Source organism: Bactrocera oleae, chromosome 5 (assembly GCF_042242935.1).
Source record: "Bactrocera oleae isolate idBacOlea1 chromosome 5, idBacOlea1, whole genome shotgun sequence".
In the NCBI taxonomy this organism is placed as follows: Eukaryota; Metazoa; Arthropoda; class Insecta; order Diptera; family Tephritidae; genus Bactrocera; species Bactrocera oleae.
In genome coordinates, this window is record NC_091539.1 from 55,016,595 (window position 1) to 55,032,490 (window position 15,896).

Consider the following 15,896-nt stretch of genomic DNA (forward strand, 5'->3'; position numbering starts at 1 on the left):
TCCTCTGATCTGTTATATTGACTTACAAAGTGAACTTCATGGCAATGGTTTCACGCTGATAAAAATTTTTTGAATAAACATATTAAAAAGCAGGTTTTTTAATGCACAAAATCAGTCAAATAGGCTCAAGTGTGGCACAAAGGCTTACATTGCCAAGAAAAAGTGATCCAAAGCAGTGATATTACAAAATAGTTGCCGATTGACCAGTACAAAAGGTTTTAGTGATAGTTTCGATAATATGGGAAGATGTAAGCGAGTATGTCAATAGCTATTATCTTAAGAGAGCCCTATTTCACAGTTATTTAATAACAAGTAATTAAACTAGACTTAAAAAATTTCTTAACCAATCCTGTCCACAGGTTCATGATTTTAGAGCTGTTCAACTGACAGATTAGATATAACCCAGTTAAGGCTAAGGTATATTGTTACAGTATATAAATTGCTATAATGCTTTGTGAAGACTCAAACCCATCATCAATTAGCTATCTAACTAACCCTCTTTCTAACTCAAACTAATACAAATATACAAAATATGCTTAGCAAATAGGTTTGCTCTCCTATCATCATATTTTAAGCTCGAAAATATTTTACCGGATAACGGTACGTATCTGAACGGTTTACTTTTTTTCCAGCAAGTAACACGACGTGTGTTTTCTGTCGTTGCATGTTAGTTTTCTACAAAATTCGCGTTCCAACAATTATACAAGCACACAAACAAACATCTATTCGAATATGTGCACCCACTACATATGTATTTGCTCTAACTACTCGCTCATTTGTTGTTCTACTCCTGTCACCACTGACAATTTTCCAGTTTAGCTCGCGGTTTTCGTTGAATTCATTCATATATTTGCAGCTTTTATTAGCTTAAGGAATGTTTTCATTTCAAGTTGAACTCAAACTAAATTGCATTACTGAAATTGCTTAACTCAAATTTGAAAGCCAGCTCAATTTAATTGTATATGTGTAGACGTAATGTGTTTTATAGAGAATTGATAGAATTTAGTTGAATGGCATTGAATTTAATTATTTGCTCGCTTATATTATATGATAAGAAGGGTATTATTGTATATCATAAACGAACCCAAGCAGTGGACACAATAAAGCAATGGTAGTAAATATTTTGTGTCCCACAGAAGAAAATTAAAGCATACCTTAAGGCTTTACGCAAAATTTTATGATTTTATTCACCACGCGCTACAATTGTGTAATTCTCAAACTGTTAATGAAAACTCTTTTAGAATTAGATGACTTATAGAGGTTGGGAGAATGCTAGTTTTCGTCAATAGTTTTAATCTTTTACGATATTCTTAATGCCTCAAATGTTTTATTTGTAATCGTATTAATACTAAACTTTTCTACTGACGATAATTGTTTTTAAATATTAATAGAAAGCTTTAGTAAATGAGTTGGTGTCGTCAGACCGCCATCAGCGATTAAAAGATTGACTACGCTTTACCGAAAAACTATAATGACTGAATGGTCTACTTCAGAAGATACTATTAGTCTTCAAAACTGAAAAATTTGCTATAATTTACTTATTCAAGGCCACTAACTTCATTGTTGATATGAATGTCACAGGTGGTAGGTGTATATATGTATATATATATAATAACTAAAATGACTTCCCAAAACATATTCATGAAAAAACGCGTATTCTAGCTTGTTAATTGATATAACTCCTTAAAAGACAAGAAAGTTTTAATCTTGGACGACATTCTATATCAGAGTTTATTTCAAAACCATTTTTTAAAACATTCTAATACAAATAAACGCTATATCCTACCTGCTAGAAATATTGTTCTGCATTAGGATTGCGGCTTCAAAAATTATATTTCTGCAAATAAACGCATAACTTTTTTAAACAAAAATGTATACATTTTTCTTGGTAAACCGCTCGAAACCATCGAAAATGCTTAGGCTTCTGAGTTACACATCATTTCTATTATTTTATTTGAGTTGTAAAATTTTGCCTTAAGAAGTTGAAATGCTGATTTGTTGTCAACTTAATATAAGTATATATAAACTATAATGTGAATGCATGGATAACACAGAAATTTTTTGTACATGTTATCCATTTTCCATGGGTACATACTCTGACTGATTTCTCAGAGTGCGACAAGTAATGCAGACTTTCAGATACTTCGGAGGAAACTTGTGTTAACGATACGAGTACAATACCCGCAAGCAAATCAGATGTTGCAATTTATCACAGCTACCAACTGCTAACACGCAGGGAGGCAGGCAGCTCTTTTGGCATGGAAATACTTTTAGTTACACTACAAGAGCGCGCTAACAAGCTGCCGTGTATTGCCGCAAGTCAGAAATGGTAAATTGCCTATGTGACAAATTTATCTTTGAGGTAGCTTTCGCGATACAATTCTTAACACAAAAGGAAAAAGTTTATTTTTTTGTGTAAATAAAATCAGTGCAAATTTCAAAGAAACAAAAACATTGAAAATACTAAAGAAATTGCATAAAGTATGCATCTTACTAGAATTTATGTTGCCCACATTTTGGCGTGTGAAGGAAAGTCTCAAAAGCTTGTGCAATATGAATTGATGAATGAATGAAAATTGTGAATATGAATAACTGTGAAATGTTTAGTGAGTAATCTGAATCGAAACCCTTGCTTTAATTTGCTGTAACATTTAAATTACAATTTATTGAGTACTGACATTTTGCCATAAGTGTATGGTATACACTGCGTATGAGCAATATTTATGCAATGTAACCATATAATAATCAATTATCATCCATTAAAGAACAATCAAATGTCATTATATTTACAAAAAATCAATAACTTTGCAATTATTAGCTAAATATTTCGCTATTATTAGTTGTGATTTTTATCTGAAGTTATTGTTGGCCTACCTTCTTTCTATCACAGTTTTAGTGGCCTATTTATGTCCCACTTTCGACATTTATAACCGCTCATGCAATACTTAAAGCCACATTTGCAGGCTAATAACTATCCACAGTTAGCTTGTGTGGCCGTCCGTTGGTTTCTCCATTAACTGTCTAATGGTTATCCATTAGATTTACAAAGCGCAAGTGTGCCAATAAAAGCAAAATACTATTGCCACAAGCAACAACAACAACAGTAATAATAAAAAAACACGAAAAAGTTATCTTCGACTGCACCCAAGCTTTAACACCCCCCACAGGTGCATTTTTTATAGTAAAAAAATATTTAAAAAGCTCTTTCTCTCGATTTTGATTTTTCGGTTTGTTGTATGGCAGCTATATGCTATAGTGGTCCGATTTGAATCACATGTTCGGCGATTGCAGGGTTGCTCTAGACACTTATGGAGGTTAAATTTTATAAAGATATTTTGTCAAATAAAAAAGTTTTCCATACAAGAGCTTGATTTAAATCGATTAGTTTATATAGCAGCTGTATGTTATAGTGGGCCGTTATCGGCGGTTCCGACAAATGAGCAGCTTCTTGGGGAGAAAAGAACCTGTGCAAAATTACAGATCGATATCTCAAAAACTGAGGGACTAGTCAGGCGTACAGATAAATGGACATGGTCATCGACTCAACTCATCATGCTTATCGTTTATATATAAACTTTATAGGGCCTCCGACGTTTCTTCGGGGTGTTACAAATTTCGTGGCAAGCTTACAGTCATATACACTGTTCAGGGTATAAAAAGTAACACACAGCAACAACACCACTAGTAATAATAATAAAAAAGTATATTAACAATCAGTAGACAAACACAATGACCAGCCAATCACTAGTTACCACCGACTATGCTATAATAACTGATGCAATGATTTATTATATGGCCTCGCCGGTTCGTGCCGTCTGCCATCCACTGGCGATTTGCTCCTGGCGGCATGCAAGCCGCTAAGGACCGACCGTCGGTATTATTGCACCGCCTGTATTGTTTGTTGCCTTGCACTAATGTCATTGTTGGCGGTGTTGCAGTTATTTTTATCGTCGTTGCTACTGCCATTCATTGTTAGGCAGGCGTACGCTTGTATGTATGTGGCATTTTTGTAATTGTTGCAAATGTTGGCGCTGGTCGATTGCATGCTTCCTGCTGACCGCTTTAGCGCTCTGGCTATCCGCTATTTACGTGTTGTAATTGGTTTTTTTTCATTTATTTTATTTTTCATTCTTTTATTCACCACTCACACCAACCGTTATTCAACTATTTTTATAACATTTAGTATCAGTAATGTAGATATATATGCCGTTGATAATTCACAATTCATTTTTCATGAAAACTATACATTCTGTATGGTTTCTTAAATCAAAAAAAGGAAGGAAAGGCTCAGTTCGGGTGTAACCGAACATTTAATAATGAAAATTAACACACCCACCGACATATTGGACAATAAAGTCAGCTGCAATAAACAAAATTATTATACATAATATATGGGAGCTGGGAATCGATTTCACACATTTCCAGCAATAAACTATAATATAGTCAATATTAAACATTCATTTAATTTTGCTAAGACATATCATATATTGACCGATATATACAGTATCAAGCCAACCGGAAGTTTAAAATTCTTATGTAAACTGTATGGGGGCTAGCGGATGTATTGATTCGATTTTGCCCAGTTTTTATACTACCACATATCATTACCAGAACAAGATGGTATTTGTGTTTCGTTAAGATATATCACAGATTCGCATATGTATGCGAAATAAAGTCTATCAGAATTTCAAAAATATTAATATTATGTATAGGAGAACTAGAGGAAGTATTGGCCTGATTTCGGCACTTTTTGGAACAAGGGCATGATATTCAGCATTCATTCTTTCTGAATTTCAATACTAGACCACATTGATATTTTCTGTAAAAAATCCGCCACATGTACCATAATCCACACATTTTATATCTGGGGACTTGAAAAGTTATAGTCCGATTTTGGCAATATTTTGACGTGAGATAGAATATCTAAATTGCGCTATTTGCAATAACGTCAGTGACTCTCCGTTTATAAACTACACAATGTAATAATAATATTGAAGTTAAAATTTTATGTATAGAAAGTAGGCGTGAACATAATTTGATTTTGCTCATTTTCTCTACTTAAAATATAATATCTGAATAATCTTATATAATTTAATTGGTTAAAATTCGTCAAGTTGTTCCTAAGATATAAGATTTCATCTGAAGTTGAGCAGTGCCACGCCCATTTTCCAATTTTGATACTGCCTATAAAGCCTTTCAATACGATAAAGAATGTAAAATTCAAATCCTTCTGACTCATTTATTTACACGAAGTAAACTGGGTTCTCATATATGGGGAAATTAATAAAAATCATTGCACTTATTTCAAATCGAAATTTACCTTTTAAGGTCCACTCACGCAAATAGCTTTATGCAAAGCAACATATTTTATTTTTAAATCAAACAATTTCACTGATAAGGCGACAACGACTAATCAGCAATGACCAGACTTGCCATTAATCAAAAGTTAACTTTAGTTCTTTTTCTTTTTCACTCTTTCAACATGCCAGCGATTGCTAACAGCCGATATACTGCTAATTAATTACATGTCTTCAAGCGTGCCGACCTATAAAAAAAAATATTTATTAGGTGTGTGTTTACTTAGCGATATTTAGCATTTAACACACCCATTTCTACTGCGCGCTAGTGGGCTTTAGTTGGCCACATTAAGTGAGTGAGCATTGCCAGCGCATTCGATTGTATCGGTCCACCGTACTGTCCTTCTGTGGGTTGTCTTCCTATCCATTTGTATGGTTGGAATGGTAAGTAAATCACTGCTGAACGCAGCACAGTAAATAAATTTGCGCTTGATTGGCATATTGGGTGCAGCTGTAGTTACATGCTGGAGAGGGGAGTAGCGCTGGAGCGGTTGGTACGCCACTGTGGGGGGGAACGGTTTATAGTCGAAGTTTTCCCTGATGAATCGTATGCTTAAATTGGCGCTGAGTGATTGTAACTGTCACTGGTGTTTGCGTTTAACATTTCGCATTTATTTTTGTGTATTTTTTTTTTTAGTTTTGGCCCTTTTTGGTAGTGTCTTCTTATCCGGTTTCTTTACTCACCGTTTTCGTCGTTTCCATCGCAATATCGTGTTTTCTCCGCACCTTTTTTCTTTTGTATTTGACTAAAAGTGATGTTTGTGTTTCTTTACCTTTCCCCATTTTTTGTCGGTTGTGCTCGACTTTCACCCTCTTTGCAACAAAGGTTGTTGTGTTTGTTTTGTGTAACTGTTATTGTTGCTTTTGGGTTAAACGTGCGTTTTAAATCACCATTTACTTTTGTATGTACTAATTGAATAAGCAATCTTTGTCTTTAAAGCTTCTTCAGCTTTATGTTTGTTTTCTAAACTTGTATAAATTTCAGAGCATTGTTTGCTTGGTACGTGTTATCGCTACCCAGAAAACTTTAAAGCTAAAAAAGTGCGTAAGGGATTAATTGGAATTCTTATTGCTTTTACGTTTTCAAAATGTATATAAATGTATATATTTTCCATTCTGGTTCACTTAATTCCATAGTTTTGAGGGGCAATCCAACAAAAAAACATTTTCTAGGATATTTTTTCATTCATATTTCCACAGCGTAAAAATTATAGAGTGAAAAACTACCCATCTAAAGAGTAACAATTTAATTAGATTAAGATTAGTTATTACAAGAATTTAACTTTTGTGTTTCCAATGGAATCAAGGCCACGGAGTCGTTGAAAATGTTAAACAAATGCTTTAGGAAATCTGCTTTATCACGAACGCAAATATTTGAATGGCCCAAAACGTTTAGTGATGGTGGTGAAGTAATCGAAAACTTGGCTCATGCGAATCGTCCACGTCTTTTAATGACGATAACAACGAAAAAGTTCAAGAAACAGTGCTTAAAAATTATGTGTTAGCATCAAAAATATAGTAGAGGATCTAAACATCTCTTATGGATCGACTCAAAATATTTTGGTTAAAGTTTTGGGTATGAAGCGGATCAATGCTAGTGTAGAAACTGCGGACCCTACATTCAACAAACGTAACGAGAGGGTTTATAAATATGACGTCGAATCTGTCCAACAATCCGTCGTATGGCGATCCAAATATGAACCGATAAAATCAAAATTCGCTAAGGGAACTGAAGACCATGATAGCTAAGCTCAGAACAAGTATATGGAAAATTGGTCTACGCGTTGGCATGCTTGCCATGGGTTAAATGGAGCCTATTTTGAAGGCGATAATAAATATGTGTGTTATAACACAATATGTGAAAGGGTTTTTTGTCAGCCCGGGTCAAATTTGTTTAAATGTATATACATGAGGATATATACCATTTCGCTCCAAAACATTCACAGGACCTGATATTAATTTTAATGCAACCAAGTTTTAGATACTTGACTTGCAAAGTTTCTACATCGACTTCATAAATAAAAGGTCCGTGCGTAGTTATTTAAAGCTGATGGGACCACAAACTTTCCTTATATACTTTCATCTTGAAGGTCAGTTTTATTTTATGCCTTTAAAATTATAAAAGTCCACGTATCTGATTGTTTCAAAGACTCACATTTTATTTAACCATACAGGTCACGTTATTTAATTGCTGGATCTGATATAGGTCAGATATATAAATGGAAGATATATAAAGCATTAATTTTTATACTCTTGCAACATGTTGCTACAGAGTATAATAGTTTTGTTCACCTAACGGTAGTTTGTATCACCTAAAACTAATCGAGATAGGTATAAGGTTATATACTCGCTTCGCTCGCTCGCCTACGTCCGCCCCCCGCTGAGCACGAGCTAGCTCGCTCTTATGTTAGTTGATTCTCGACAGCAGCAGAAAACTTTTATATATAATAGAGAGATATATAAATGATCAAGATGATGAGACGATTTAAAATCCGAGTGTCTGTCTATGGGTCCGTCTATCCGTCCGTGCAAGCGATAACTTGAACAAAACTTGTGGTAACGCAATGAAACTTGGTACACGTGTTCATTGACAAAAAAGTGAGGACAAGTTCGTAGGGCGTACTCGGACCACTGCCACGCCCTCAAAACCGAAATCGATCGCCCATTAATCGAAACCTATAAATTGCCAGAACTAAGCAGCAAATTAGAATACAATATTGTAATTTAATACAACGAATCAAAATAATAAGGGACACCTGGTTTAAAAAATTTTAAAAAGTGGGCTTGGCCTCGCCACCTAATAGGTTTAATGTGTATATCTTCCAAACTATTTAAGCGATATCACTCAAATTTTTACAGGACTTATCTCTTCAACACTATTTGCGACAGCATAGAAATCAGATGATAACCGCGCCCACTCCTCATATAACAGGTTTGTTAAAAACTAAAAACGTTAAAACTGCTATAAATCCATGACGAAATGCATCAGAGACAGTAATTTAACATCTGAAACAAAATGGCTTTTACAAATAGGTATCAAAATTGGACAATGGGCGTGGCACCGCCCACATTAAGATGAAATCACATATCTCCGAATCTACTTCACCAATTTCAACCGAAGTTGTTACATAATGTTATTTTGACATTCTCTTGTAACAGTGCGAAAATGGGTGAAATCGGACAGTAACCACGCCTACTTCCCCTATAACACAACTTTAAATTCCATCTGATTTTTTCACTTTCCAGTATACAAATCAAGTACTAATTAATATATCGGGATAAAAATTGGCACAAATATTTCCATCTCAGGTCTAAAAATTGTTGAAATCGGACCATAACTATTCAAACCACAGATACCAAAAATGTGGACTTCAGAGCTTATGGCTGATTTTATGTCGAAAATATCGGTCAATCTGTGAGAGAAAATGTTTTTTTAATAATAATAAACCCTTTTGTCAAAATTGGGTTCAATCGCATCAATACTTCCCTTCCATATACTTAATATAAAGATTTTCGAACTTCCAAAATTTATTTACCCGCAAATAACAGAAGTTATAACTAATTTCACACACATCTACGTATTTTAGGCCTTACCCTTTACTCTCAACAGCTCTCTATTACATCATATAATATATATTAACGCTACTCCAAATCATAAATATTTAAATCCAAAAAAGCGCTACGCACCAAAGGTACAAAATGTGCACATACAAGGTTCATAAGTGTGTTTCTCAATTAAGTTGGCACAATCTTCGAGCCATTTGGGCTTTCCTGCATGTGCTGTGGGCGCACTTAACCTTAAATGGTTGGGTAAAATAGCCGTGTGTAGAACACTCACACACTCAAGCATAGGTATATAAAAGGTAAAGGGTAAAGATAGTAGTTGCTCTCTTATCCTTTCGCAGAGTCGTTTACGCATAAATTCTTTACTTCTTTTAGTTATTGTTAACATTTCTGACCCAAACGCAGAGGACGGCATAGGAAGGAAAGGACAGAAAAAGTTATGGCAGTGAAGAAGTAAGGCATAAAGGATTAGTGAATGTCTCAGCACTGCCGCAACATACAAAGGGACATGCATGAAGTCAAACAAACCCACAAGGTCTTTAAGAGTAAAAAATGTAAAAGGATTTGCATTTCTTACAAACAGAAAATATGAGAAAAATGAGAAATGTTACCTACATAAATATTTTACTCTAGTAGGGTAACGTATATATATATACATAAATATATATATATGTATAGCCCTAGATATATACAGGTGGTCTAAGGCTCTTCAACGAAAGGACAAACAGCCGCATGAAGGCCAGTCAACGTGAGGTCAGTAAGTTCGCTTAGCAATGGGATTAAATAGTCGCTGAAAGTCGAGTGAATAGCGAAAGAATAAAAGAGAATGCCTCAAGAGATAATCTTGGGTTTAAATGTTTAATGTGAAATGGAAAAAAACTGGAGTTCTTTTAAAAAATATATTTTTTTTGCGAACTTGCACTCACAGACTCTTTAAGTAAAACTGTACGAGAACTGATATGTATTTTATTCAGAAAATTAGTTCCAAGTTTGGTTTCTGCAATCCCTTAATGAACTGTAGGATTCTAACCGGCATTCTGAAGGCCTGACATCTCCTCCGAATTAGTATTAAATATTAGGGCTTAGCTGATGATACACGTATACATTAATATTAAAGACAATTTTTTAATGGAACTGTTTTTGGAAATGATCGCCAATTACAATCAGCATCCCTACTGAATAAACGCGTCTTGATGGACAAAGAGTTACTAAAAGACCTAACCCTGACGGTAAAGAACGAAGAAGAAGCATTAGTAATAGATAAGTATCATCTTCTAGACGAATCGACGTTTTACCTCAAAAAATAATCGGGTTCAGACGTATGAAACCGTAGACTGTTTTCAAAGATTAGAAGACTACTGAGCAAACTGATAGTCGTTCTTTTTATAGAAGGAATATACAGATGGACTTTACTGCTTGTTTTTAATAATCCCTACTATCGCTGTTACTCATTCGATAATAATTTTATTTGTAACCAAACTTTAACCGGTTACAGTATGGTTTTTCAACGTCGTAACTCTTTTCAGTTTGGTAGGTCTTTCTAATAAGGTTACGACCACTCGCCAGCAGATTCAAGTTCAACATCTCCAACCCTGTCACGTACGACTACTCCACCATATAAGGCTTAAAAGGCCACATATGCATCCTACTTTCAGAAAGTGGAACTCTGACAAATTTCAAGCAATGGATGAAACTATTTAAGATATGCTTTCACTTAAATGAATCGCTAACTAAAGATCCTACTCCCTTAGTCTTAGGTAACTTCATCCTATCTTGTGGTCTTTAACATTATATTCGGTGAAATGACCGTAGGATTTAAATCACCAACTTGGTCCGAGGGTTCCTCATAGAAGAGACCTTATGATCGATGATACAACAACCGGTAAATCACTGTACGCAGACAAAACGACAGACCTCGGTCAACCGCTTAAAACCTATCCTGCCTAGGTGTCAAAATCTAATTCGATTACAAAGTTTCGGCGAATTCAAAGTGAAGAAGATTTTTAAGAAGACAGTTAACACTACAACGGTGGATAAGACCAAAAGGGGAGTCATTCGCCGTTGGTAATCTTTGATAAAAGTTATCACGAGGAATGTCAAGACTCACTTCCCTGTTTCCAAGTCCAAATTAATTTTTACTTATCAAGAATAAGTTCTGGTGTCTTCAACTATTATTGATGTCCTGACATCACCACTCATAATCTGAGCTTTGACAAATTTCAATTAGCAGCGAAGTTTTTAACACGTAGAATGAAACGTCGTGAACCTTATAAAATATATTTATAAAATAATCGGCATGAAGAACTGAGGTGAGCGCGAACTAGTCCCTCAGTTTTTGATATATCGAACATATGAAATAAGTCCACGCTTCTCTTAACCTGCTCTCTAGCTAATTCATATGGGACCTTATTTCCTTCCATACTAGATTATTCACTGGCTCCAAGCTTGTTCGCTATAAACGGGTATGTACTTTTATATCTATGTTCCACATAACATACCTAGCACATTTGAGACAATTAACAGCTTATCAGTACTCCAGCAGCATATTGATGACCATAATCCATATTCCTCGGCAGAAATTCGAAGCAGCGGTCCATAACGCATACTTAAGTTGAATTGCATTGAAGTTTGAAGCGCCCTCATACACAAATACATATGTATGGGTAAGTATGGCATATCTGAATGTACAAGTATAGCATATATGACCCACTCAATTACAACAAATGCACAAATTTCTATGCTGACGGCGCAAACCGAGTACAGTGCACGCTAGTGGAAGTTAATGTAATAAGGATTATTCACACGACTGGACGGCAGCCGCAAGGCACGCACTCCCACACGCAAACACACGCACACACGGTCATAATATTTATTCATAGTTAGGTATAATGTAATGCAGAGGTGTTGTAATTTGCTTTCGCATTCCAAATTGAATTCTGCGCTGTAAGTCAATTGCAGTGAGCGCACAAATTGCATTTGCTGCGAGATCTGCGGAAGTATTTATGTGTATATGTGTGTTTCGGATTTACTGCAAATGGCGCGCGCTCCACCACGCACACACACCTACACACGTAATGGCATAAAACCAATTAATCGATTTAATGTGCGAAATTTTAATGGCCGAGTAAATCAAATGCAGCTTTGCACGCTGTTCGGAGATGGTAGAAATTTAAATATATTTCGAAATAAATAATGCAATGCTGCGCTGTCAGAGCAATTGTACCGTTATTACGTTATAATTACATTTTAATTAATTTTTAATTACTGTATACGGATCTATGCAATTTATAATATTTTCAGCAGGCTAAATTAAGTCGCGGTCGCTATAGTGACATTTGGGGTGAGAGGAACCAATTGTGGGTCTTTTGAAAACATTTACTCTTCCTAGCTGGTTTGCTCTCTAGTATATTGACAAAATAAAAGCAAATAAAGAAAAGCTAAGTTCGGATGTAATCCAACATTACATATTCTTGCAGCTTCCATCGATTAACTGGAAGTTCGAAAATCTTTATATTAGGTATATGGAGGCTAGGGGAAGTATTGATCCGATTCTACTTATACGGGCATAGTATTATCAAGAAAGGAATTTTTCCGAACTTCAATAATATATCTCACAGAATAACCAATATTTTCCATTAAAAAGTTCGTAATAGGAACTGGAGTCTACATATTCGGTATCTGGGGGCTTGAATAGTTATCGTCCGATTTTGACAGTTTTTGGGCGTGCACTATTCGTGCAGAATCAGATTTAAAGTTGTCTTATATGTAAAATAGGCGTGGTTGTAGTCCGCCCGTTTTCACGCTGTAGCATAAGAATATCAGGGTAATGTTATCTACCACAATTGATTGAAATGAGTTGAGCAGATCCTGAAATATGAATATTGATTTATTGTACTTCTAATAGTTTTCAACGTAACTACATATTACGGGGAGTGTGCGTGGTCATAATCCGATTTCAACCAATTTTAAATTTTCAAAGGGCATGCTAACAATATTTGTTTGAGCAATATTGGTCGTTTTAGCTTAAGTGATTTGGGAGATATGTATACTTAACCTATTAGGGGGCGCAACCACGCCCACTTTATAAAGATTTTCAAAGCACAGCTGCTACTCACCACTGCGATTCTCTGCACCAAACTACAGTTTTGTATTTTAATTTGGAGCTTAGTTGTGGTATTTTATAAGCATTTTGTGGGCGTGGCAATGGTCCAATTCCGCCCATCTCAATACCAACCCTTCTTGAACAGCAAGAAACATATGTAACAGCATCATACTTCATCAGGATATCTTGATTTTTACTCAAGTTAACGCTTAATGTAGTGCAGGTCGCCTCCGACTTGGTGCATCGTGGGTAATGCTAAATGACCGAGAATAAAGTTTGGGTCAAATTTGATAGAGTACAAGAGAACTCTCTATGACTTCAAATACATTTCAACTTGAAAGCATTTTTTGACAACTGCTATATTTATAAATCAAACTATGAAGAGTCGGAGCTCGTATTTAATTATTCGATCATAAGAGAGAGGGTTAGGAATGTGTAGTTTGTTACAAGCTGAAGAGCTTAGATAAACCCCCTTTAAGACATGCGTTACTTCTGAAAATCACAAATCTTTCTGCAAATCACACCCGTAACTCATTATATTGTACTTTCCTAAACACCGAGAACGGTAGAAGCCAATTGGGACACAGGCAAATCTAATATCCGAATTATCAATATTCTCTGGCACTTTATTATTCTACCTGTGGAGCACTAGATAATCATCTTTTGAGTGGGTACACCGTTCTAGATTGTAAGTAAGTATATAATTCATTCTCTAGCATAGCTTTAACACTTGTATTTTCAAAATTTATGCACTTTGCCTTAAGCCGACGCATTATATATTATAATCAAAACTCCTCAACCACTGCGCATCAACTGAAATCTACTCGAAAATCACTCGTAATTTCTTCTCTTCCTCTTTTTTACTGTAATCTTAAACAAGAAACAAACATTTTTAGACGAAGCTATGCATAAAAATACATAAATTATGTACTTACTGATTTAGATTCCGTTCGTTGGAGCCACTCTGCGATTGTACATTGTCCGCATGTCGTCGCTCCTTGTGTACGATGCCCATTAATTTCATCCATGGATTATTTTGGGAGCCATGGCCTCCCATGCCGCCACTCTGCCACATCGTCATTTTGCCGGCTGTTGTTCTTGTACTAACACAATAGAAATATACACAACAAACAACCTGAAAATTGGTGGTAGTGGTGGTAGTGGCACAACGAGCACGTCAACGCGTGTCAGCCTCTCCGTCGAGTCGAACTGAGTTGAGTTGAGCGTTGAGTTGAGTTGCGTAGAATTGAATTGAGTTGACAATAAACGAAAAGAATTAAATTAAATAAAACACACACACTCGCGTACGCGTAAATTTAACTTTAATACTTAAATTACTTTTTAATTTGTTGCTTTTTATTGAGAGCTTAGCTTTGAGCAGTGAATAGTTTTTGTTGTAGATGTAACAGTAATATCCCGTTCTTGCATCATAAATACTTATGCCAACTGAGCAATCATTAGCAATGCCACTTAGTCGCTGGCGGCGTGAACGCATACGAGCGCGAGAAAATTTTCTGTTGCGGGCACGTCATTGCGTAAAGTAACCGGTTCAGTTATAGCGAGTTTATTAGATTTTTCTTTAATATGGAAGTAGTTTTATCAATGCGAACAATTAATTTGGCCACTAATGAAAGTTTGGAATTTTTCTTCGCTATTTTTGAGATACTTTATTTATAACTCAATTTTTAGGCGTATTAGGTTTAGGCAACCGTAGCTTTATATTTTACAAATGTTTTCCAATTATTGTTAGCTATTAAATAATTTGCAGTATAACTATTTTTTTAATTAATTATTGCTCTTTTTGCGGTGTTCAGTGGACTGCGCTCTGAGTAACCGATTTTTCGTTAGACTTTTTGAATTTTTTATTTCAATTAATATTGTTTAGTTTTTTAGGCGTAAAATTTATTGCACGGCGCGTTAAAAGAAATATGTTTTAAGTATTCGGTTTTTAAGTGGTTAACCGGTTTTTCAAATAGTCGGTTTCTACTTATTATTCGTTATAATGCGCTTGTTATTTATTTTGTTTTTAAACAACTCTGTTTTATGATATCTGATTTAAGTAACCGGTTTATGTTAAGTAACCGCTTTTGTATTTGTGAACTGCCAGTGTGCACAATTTCTTTGCTGAATTCCGTATAACTTATATTAGCTAAATTTCATTGATTTTACTTTAATTGAAATTGCTTTAAGTAAATATTTTAACATTTGTTATAATAATGACGCATTCATAGGGAAGTGTATGGATTTGGACTAATTTTTTATTTGATTTCTTTATAACTTTTCTCTAAGCAGCGGCGTGTAACTTATGGGCGGCTGACGTTACGCTGGATTAATTTGTTTAGCAGTTATAATATGCATTAATTATTATATCTATTTAATTTTTATAACTTTTGTAAGAGCTTCAATTAATTAATACTTTCAAATTAATTGTTTTGCTATTAATTACTTTTAATTAATTAAAAACGGGAGCCTATTTTTTAAATTGGAAATTATTTAAAATTTTATGCTCTTTTATACATTCACACTATTTTTTATCGATTTAAATGTTTATTATTATTATGTATTTTTGCTTTGAATTACCGTTAAATTTAGTTTGCTAAATTATTTTATATTTTAATGGCAAACTTTTACTGCAGTTATTTTTTTTATATTTTATGGCGACTTTTTATTGCTATTTAGCTAACTACTTTGGAATTTATTATAAATTAAATTAGCTTTTTATTTTTACTGAAATTATTTTTCCAATCTTTTTTTGTTTTATAATTTTTTGAACTTTAATATTTATAATTATGATTTTCGAGTATTTTTTTTTAATTTAATAATTATTCTTTTATTTGTAAGCTATAATTAAGAATCACAATGGCGTTATTTCC

The 15,896-nt window shown here is 34.5% G+C and overlaps 1 protein-coding gene across 2 annotated transcripts in view; it reads right to left on the reverse strand.

The window, feature by feature from the left end:
- Sh (Potassium voltage-gated channel protein Shaker) overlaps positions 1–15,686 on the reverse strand; it is a 392,327-nt gene extending 376,641 nt beyond the window's left edge. The window contains exon 1 of one of the 2 annotated variants that reach the window (XM_070110730.1): positions 13,959–15,686. In XM_070110730.1, the coding sequence (XP_069966831.1) occupies positions 13,959–14,104 (146 nt within the window). In that variant the 5' untranslated portion in view covers positions 14,105–15,686. The remainder of the gene's footprint in view (positions 1–13,958) is intronic. The other variant, XM_036376275.2, reaches the window with a different exon arrangement.
- Positions 15,687–15,896: the final 210 nt, after the last annotated feature.